General features: G+C 39.7%; 1 protein-coding gene across 5 annotated transcripts; it reads left to right on the top strand.

Annotated features, from left to right (window-relative positions):
• The first annotated feature begins 558 nt into the window (after nucleotides 1-558).
• CD1B (CD1b molecule) lies at nucleotides 559-4,011 on the top strand. Of its 5 annotated transcripts, none has more exons than XM_089336674.1 (6): nucleotides 559-702; nucleotides 1,041-1,252; nucleotides 1,879-2,157; nucleotides 2,337-2,612; nucleotides 2,935-3,028; nucleotides 3,658-4,011. In XM_089336674.1, the coding sequence occupies exons 2-6, from the start codon at nucleotides 1,246-1,248 to the stop codon at nucleotides 3,677-3,679; spliced, it is 678 nt and encodes a 225-aa protein (XP_089192800.1). In that variant the 5' UTR covers nucleotides 559-702; nucleotides 1,041-1,245; the 3' UTR covers nucleotides 3,680-4,011. The 5 variants fall into 5 exon arrangements, with proteins under 5 accessions (XP_089192800.1, XP_089192798.1, XP_089192799.1 ...); XM_089336672.1 differs by having other exon boundaries at nucleotides 565-772; nucleotides 986-1,252; XM_089336673.1 differs by having other exon boundaries at nucleotides 612-772.
• Nucleotides 4,012-7,703: the final 3,692 nt, after the last annotated feature.

The raw sequence follows: 7,703 nt of genomic DNA, 5'->3' as shown, positions 1-7,703 counted from the left end.
ATAAACTGCAGCATATATCATACCTGATGGTGAGATTTGGGTCTGGGGTTCTGTAATCCAGTTGGTGTTTTAAATGCTTCATTGTTATGTAAGTGAATATTACACACAAATGATTAATGTGAGGTTAGGGAGATAAGACAAGGAGAGCTGGTTAAGAATGAGGAGATATTGAGGACATCAGGATGTGGTGATAGCAAAATGCCACAGAAGGAAGCACACTGGAGAGCGAGTTGTTTGAATAAATCACAGAATCCTTCTAGATTGAAGGAGTCTGGAAATTGAGAGATTATATAATTTCACCGCTTATTTTAAAGATCTAAAAATAAAAGATCGAGGAGGTGAACCAATGTTACTGATCTTTCAGAATTACATGGGTGGTTTTCCAAAGTAGTGTGAGGAAGCTGAGGAACCAAATGAAGCCATGATAGTAAGAGATTTAGAAGTTAGAGATGGAGGGGAAATGAGAGGTAGGAGGCACAGGGTGGGGGAGCACTTTTTTTTTTGTATACGTAATGTGGATGAGGAAGATACTTGCCATTCAGAACAGAGAGGAAGTCACTACAGAGGACTGAGAAAAAGGTTTGATAAAACCAGAGATCAAACACCAGCTCTGAGAGTAAGAAGTTTTAACTCCTGGTGAAATGCTGCTTCTGCCACTTCTATTACTGGCAGGTCGCTTCCCCGGTGGTGACAATGAGGATGGTAAGAGTAACTCGGGCAGCCGCTAGTGCTGGTGCGGAGTCTGGATGCAAGCATTGCTGCACTTTTGCAGGTGTGCTTGGGCACTGAGCGTCCAGGTCCTCCCTGCTCTAGCTCACGCTCGTCCTTTCTCACTATGCTGGAAGCCAACAGCCCTGGGACATCCAAATGTCTTGTGTGCTCTTTAGACTATGGGCCTTGTCTGAGTCTATTCAAATTTCATTCTTTCTCATTTCCTCCTGCTTGTCCTTTTCCCTTCACCATGCTAACCTTCCTCTCTTTGCAGCCCTCCAGGGGCCGACGTCTTACCATGTCATGCAGATCTCTTCCTTTACAAACAGCACCTGGACAGAAAATCGAGGCTCAGGCTGGCTGGAAGATTTGCAGATTCACAGGTGGGATAGTGAAACGGGCACTGCCATCTTCCTGAAGCCCTGGTCTAAGGGAAACTTAAGCGATGAGGAAATTACTGAGCTGGTGGAGCTGTTCCGGGTCTACTTCTTTGGACTCGTTCGAGAACTGCGAGACCACGTCACTGAATTCCAGATGAAGTGTGAGTCCAGCCTTCTCCCTTGGGGATGCTGCTTGACTGTTTCTGCTTTCTTGGCTCCCTATGGTCTGTTTTCCCTCCTTTCTCCTATACCCAACCTCACACACACTCCTCTCTATTGTAGTTTCTCATGGTGTGTCCACACCTCCCCAAAACAGTCCAGATCCTTTCTCTGGGAGAGCAAGCTTTCCCCTCTCTCTCCAATCCAGACTCGCCTCTGTGAAATTCAGTGATCAAGGCCCCTATTTCTCTTTCCCTGTGTCTGAGTGACCCGTGATGTGGCTCCCTCCTCCACTCCAGCTCTTCAGCCTTCTCCTCCCTTAACCCCTCCTTGGAACTCATTCTGAAACACTGTGCCTGTCACTCCACTATGAGGTTCCACACACTCTCCCTCTCCCCACTCTGTTATTCCCTGTATAACTTGACTGCAGCCCTCTCCCCACTCTTAACACAAGTACCTCTCTCCAGTGCTATGTTTTTTGAAAATATCTGAATGCTGTAGATGGTTTCTGACTCGTTTTGCATTCTTGAATATCTTTTCCACAAAAACACACACTCCTCTCTTCTCGCCATGCCTTTGTTTCTTGCTTACTGTTCAATGACTTGGTGTCTGTTTTCCCCTCTTCCAGACCCGTTTGAGCTGCAAGGCATAGCAGGCTGTGAGCTGCATTCTGGAGGTGTCATCAAAAGCTTCTTGAGGGGAGGTTTAGGAGGGCAGGATTTTCTGTCCCTCAGGAATCATTCATGCTGGCCTGCCCCAGAAGGTGGCATCAGTGCAAAGAAAGTATGCACACTCATCGCTCAGTACAGAGGTATCACTGAAATCGTGGGGAAACTCATCTTTGAAACCTGCCCCCGGTACCTCCTGGGTGTCCTTGAAGCTGGGAAGGCAGAGCTGCGGAGGCAAGGTAAGTCCCATCTGTCTCACTTCTAAGCTTCAGAAGGAGAGTATCCAGGAAGAAGAGGGGCTTTTATTAGGAGTCCAAAGGAGTCGAAGGGGATGCTGTCCAACTTGTGGGTTTCTTGGTCCCTAGGCTCTGTAATGCGGTCACAAGGTGTACACTTCCTTTTTTCTTTCCTGCCTCAGTGAAACCCAGGGCCTGGCTGTCCAGTGGCCCCAATCCCGGACCTGGCCGTCTGCTGCTGGTGTGCCATGTGTCTGGCTTCTACCCAAAGCCTGTGTGGGCGAGGTGGATGCAGGGGGAGCAGGAGAAGTTGGCTCAGAGAAATGACACCCTCCCCTATGCTGACGGGACGTGGTATCTCCGAGTAACCCTGGACGTGGCAGCTGGGGAGGCGTCTGGCCTGTCCTGTCGGGTGAAGCACAGCAGTCTAGGAAATGAAGACATCATCCTCTACTGGGGTGAGAGAGAATCAGGGCCTGGGTGTGGAAGTGCAGTCGGTAGCTTTTATGTATGGAGGGAGGAACTGGGGACGGTTTAGAGATGATGATGATGAGAGAGAGTGAGAGAGGAGAGAGGAGAGAGGAGGGAGGAGAGAGGAGAGAAGAGAGAGGAGAGAGGAGAGAGAGAGAGAGAGAGAGAGAGAGAGAGAGAGAGAGAATGGTATCTGGATGAGAGGGATCTGGAGATGACCACACATTGGCAGCAGGTGACCTGTGGTGATGTCACAACGGGCTGTAGGGAATTTGAAGTGACATCACTGTGTTCTCTCTCACTTGCCAGGAAGCTCGATCTCCATTGGAATGATATTTCTGGCAATAATAGTGTCCGGCTTAATCTTTTTGTTGTTCTTGGCCTTATGGTTTTGGAGGCGCCGGTGAGTGACTATTCTTTAGTGTTTCCTTCTGCCCACCTCCCCAGGGGTTCCAACCATTTTATTTATTTAATAATGTTAATGTCAATCTTTTCACCAGACCCTTTCTTCCCAACTCCCCGTCTCCTCTGTACAGCTATAAAAATTTTATCACCTTTCCTATTTTCAAGTGTGCAGATGAGTCAAGTACATTCACATTATTGTGCAACATTTAGCATTACCCTCTCCAGATCCGCTTTCCTCTTGCAAAACTGAAACTCACTTTTCATTAAATAACACCCCATGGCCCTCCTCACCCTGGGCCCTGGCTACGACCGTTCTACTTTCCAACACTATGAATTTTATTTCTTACTCTGGTTCTTCCATATAAGTTAATTCATACAGAAAGTTTTGTGACTATCTTATTCACTTAGTATAGTATCTTCAAGGTTTATCATGTTGTCAGCACTTCCATACTTCTTTAGACTGATTAATATTCCATTCTATGTACCACATTTTGTTTATCCATTCATTTATTAATGCTCACTTCACTTGCTTCCACCTTTGGCTATTGTTGATAATGATTCTGTGAATATGGACATGTGAATATCATACATATTTATCTCACTCGAATTTTCTTATGTTCTTGGCAGGTCATATCAGAATATCCTGTAAATCTTTTTGACATTATCTCCCTCATTTGCAATACATTGTGGGAATCTCAGGAGCTCAAGATGTCAGCCCAGGAATCAGTATGTCATCAAATATATTAGATCAAGTCAGACTTTTCACAGATTATAAGTACTATAATCTATGTACAAGTAGGAAACCAATTAACATTGTGAATTATTAGATATTACCAATAATAGGATCCATTCATATATCACATGTAATATTTGTTTATTATGTAACTTTTGAGATAACTAAGCATTTTATATCTTGCATTCTCTTGATGTGTTGTATACTGATTTGAAAATGATAAAATAAAATTATGTCTGTGTAGTTTATCTTTCTTGTTCATGGTGTGTATGTGTATAGATTCAGTTGGCAAATAATTTGTTGAGAGTTTTTCATCTGTGTGCATTTGATTCTTGCCATGTCTTTTTCAGATATTGATATTTAGGGTGTTTTCACCTCACTAAATGAGGTGAAAAAATTCCCTTTGTCTTTATTCCCAATGAACAGTGGGGGTGGTTTGTGTGTGTGTGTTTGTATTCCCCTTAAAGATCAGTTAGAATTCAGTGAGGCCTTATATGTTGGGAAATATCTATACAGAGTGTTTAGAATTTCATGGCCATTTCAAAAAAATAAATCTGTGTTCAGATTGTCTATTTAGATAGTCCTTTTTAAGTCATATTTTTTAAGTGTTTTAAGTTATCCAAATTTCTGTGTTTATTGTCAACAGATTATTCATAATTTCTTCATACCACATTAATTTTATTGTTTTACCACTTATACCTTGTTAGTTTAATAATGTCTCATTATATTTATTGGTCATTATATAAAATTTTATATGATCCTAACCATTAAACTTTGCTATAAATAATGTTACTACTTCCTGCTAATGCATTTATCTTAATTCTATGTATCCTTCACTTGCCTATGTGATACTACTTCCTGCTAATGCATTTATCTTAATTCTATGTATCCTTCACTTGCCTATGTGATACTATTATTATGTATATAAAATTTATATTAAGTAAATTTTAAACACAATAAATATATATATGTATTTAATTAATTAATTTGAAAGTCAGAGTTACACAGAGAGAAAAGGAGAAGCAGAGAGAGAGAGAGAGAGAGAGGTCTTCCACCCACTGGTTCACTCTCCAGTTGGCTGCAACGGCCGGAGCTGCACTGATCTGAAGCCAAGGGCCAGGAGCCAGGAGCTTCTTCCAGGTCTTCCGTGTGGGTGCAGGGGCGCAAGCACTTGGGCCATCTTCCACTGCTTTCCCAAGCCATATCAGAGAGCTGGATTGGAAGAGGAGCAGCAAGGACTTGAACCAGAACCCAAACGGGATGCCGGCACCTCAGGCAGCAGCTTTATCTACTATGCCACAATGCCAGCTCCAACCATAGTAAATATTTTGATTCATTTGCTTTTCCATTTTGAGTTTCTTAGTTAAGACTGATGACTAGAAATGCCATTTTATCTTAATCAACCCAGGAATTGCATTTATTCTAAACTATATTTCAATCACTTATATAGGTTGCTTTTTTGTATTCATTTTTTATTTATATAAGGTGAACAATTTTTATATATACAAATTTAGGAACACAGTGATAGTTCCCACCCTATGCTCCCTCCCACACATGCTCTCACCCTCCTTCTTCCTTTCTTTTTCTTTCTTTGAATTTTTACAATAACATACTTTTGGTTTATTTTATAATCATAAGCTTAACCTTCCACTAAGTAAAGAATTTAACTAATAATAATAAGAAAAAAAATGCCGCTCCTTAACAGTAGAAACAAGGGTTATAAACAATAATCAAGCCTCAAAATGTCAATTTTTTCTCATATGCATTACATTTTTTGTAGTCTATTAGTTACTACAGACCAAGGAAAACATATGATATTTGTCTTTTTGTAACAAACTTTTTTCATTAAATGCAATGGTTTCCAGTTGCATCCATTATGTTGCAAAAGACAGGATTCCATCCTCTTTTATGGCTGAATAATTTTCTATAGCATATATATAATACATTTTTATTATCCATTTATCTGTTGATGGACATCTGGTTTGATTCTATATCTTAGCTATTGTGGATTGAGCTGCAATAAACATAGGGGTATAGATAACTATTTCATATGCTAATTTCTTTTTGTTTGGGTAAATTTCCAGGAGTAGGATGGCTGGTTCATATGGTAGATCCATTTGCAGATTTCTGAGTAATCTCCATGCCGTCTTCTCTTCCACAATGGCTATACTAGTTTACATTCCCATCAACAGTGGTTTAGGGTACTTTTTTCCTACAACCTTGTTAGCACTTACTTTATTTTTAAATTTCTGTACGAGATCAATTCTAACTGGGGTGAAGTGATACCTCATTGTGTTTTTTTAATAGAAAGCTTTTATTTAATAAATATAAATTTCATAAGTACAACTTTTGGATTATAGCGGTTTTAAGGACAGATGTCCTAAATTGGGAGCAAGTGCACAGTGACTCCTGTTGTTGATTTAACAATTGACACTCTTATTTATGATGTCAATGACCACCTGAGGCTCTTGTGATGAGCTGCCAAGGCTATGGAAGCCTCTTGACTCTACAAACTACAACCTTATTTAGACTGGGCCATAATCAAAGTGGAAGTTCTTTCCTCTCTTCAGAGAAAAGTACCTCCTTATTTCATGGCCCCTTCTTTCCACCGGGACCTCACTCACAGAGATCTTTCATTTACGTCATTTTTTTTTTTTTTTTTTTTTTTTTTTTTTTTTTTTTGCCACAGTGTCTTGGCTTTCCATGCCTGAAATGCTCTCACAGGCCTTTTAGCCAGATTAAATTCTTAAGGGCTGATTCTGAGGCCAGAGTGCTGTTTAGGGCATTTGTCATTCTATGAGTCTGCCCTGTGTCCTGCTTCCCATGTTGGATTGCTCTCTTCTTTTTAATTATGTCAATTATCATTAGCAGACACTTGGTCTTATTTATGTGATCCCTTTGACACTTAATCCTATCTTTATGATCAGTTATGAATTTATCACTCTTGGTTTTTATCTACATTTCCCTGATGGCTAGTGATCTAGAGCATGTTTTTCACATATGTGCAGTATTTAAAAACTGTGAAAGATCAGTGAAACGAAGAGTCAGTTATTTGAAAAGGTAAAGTTAGCAAATGCATATCTAGAAAAACCAGTAAAAACACAGGAACTAAATAAATAAAATCATGGATGAAAATATGGCTTTAAAATTGACAATACAGAAACACAAAGATCATTAGAAAAATATACTCCAACAAATTGAAAAAGAAAAGAAAAATTTTCTGGCACATGCAGCCTATCAAAATTAAACTATGAAGACATAGAGATTTGCAACAGACCAAAGCAAGAAATGAGTTTAAAATAGATTGGTGCAACTGGAAACCATTGTGCTTAGTTAAATAACCCAGTCCCATAAAGACAAACATCATATGTTTTCTCTGATATGTTGCAGTTAATATAGAATACAAAAATGTATAGAATATAGTGGACATATTTTTATACCATTGTTATTTTTAGCCTCTGTTTATAATCTTGTGGGAATGTGACTTTCATACTTTTTACTTGTTGAATTATATGGCTAGAGGTGAATTAAACCTATGATTATAGAGTAGATTGTAATTAGGCCTTTGCAAAAATTAAATAAAAGGAAGGAATGAATGAGGGAAGGAAGGAAAGAAGGAAACAGATGGATAGAGGGAGGGAGAGGAGGAGAGAAGCAAGTATGATTATCTTCTTCAAACTATATTAAGAAATACATGAAATGTACTTTAACACTTAAAATGCTATTTTTACCACCTGGCTTAAGGGGATTTGGGGTCTCATGGCAGATTTTTAAACTATACCCTTAGAAGTAAATCCATAGGATTGCATGAAGAACTATACCATTTTACAGTTACAAACTTCATACATTTCATAATTACAAATTTAGGATCATGGTGATTCATCCCACCCACACTCCCATCCCCCTTCTTCCTCCCTCTTATTCCTGTATAATTTTTACT

Source organism: Oryctolagus cuniculus, chromosome 7 (assembly GCF_051225735.1).
Source record: "Oryctolagus cuniculus isolate XC-2025 breed Fujian yellow rabbit chromosome 7, ASM5122573v1, whole genome shotgun sequence".
NCBI lineage: Eukaryota > Metazoa > Chordata > Mammalia > Lagomorpha > Leporidae > Oryctolagus > Oryctolagus cuniculus.
The sequence above is the reverse complement of the archived record's forward strand: the minus strand, read 5'-3'. Positions and strand labels throughout refer to the sequence as shown.

What these genes read in the sequence shown, in the direction of transcription:
- CD1B (XM_008264000.5), top strand. Translation starts at nt 868, where the DNA reads ATGTCTTGTGTGCTCTTTAGACTATGGGCCTTGTCTGAGTCTATTCAA. An exon ending in CACTGAATTCCAGATGAAGT is followed by an intron (nt 1,253 to 1,878) that starts GTGAGTCCAGCC and finishes CCCCTCTTCCAG; the next exon opens with ACCCGTTTGAGCTGCAAGGC. An exon ending in AGACATCATCCTCTACTGGG is followed by an intron (nt 2,613 to 2,934) that starts GTGAGAGAGAAT and finishes CTCACTTGCCAG; the next exon opens with GAAGCTCGATCTCCATTGGA.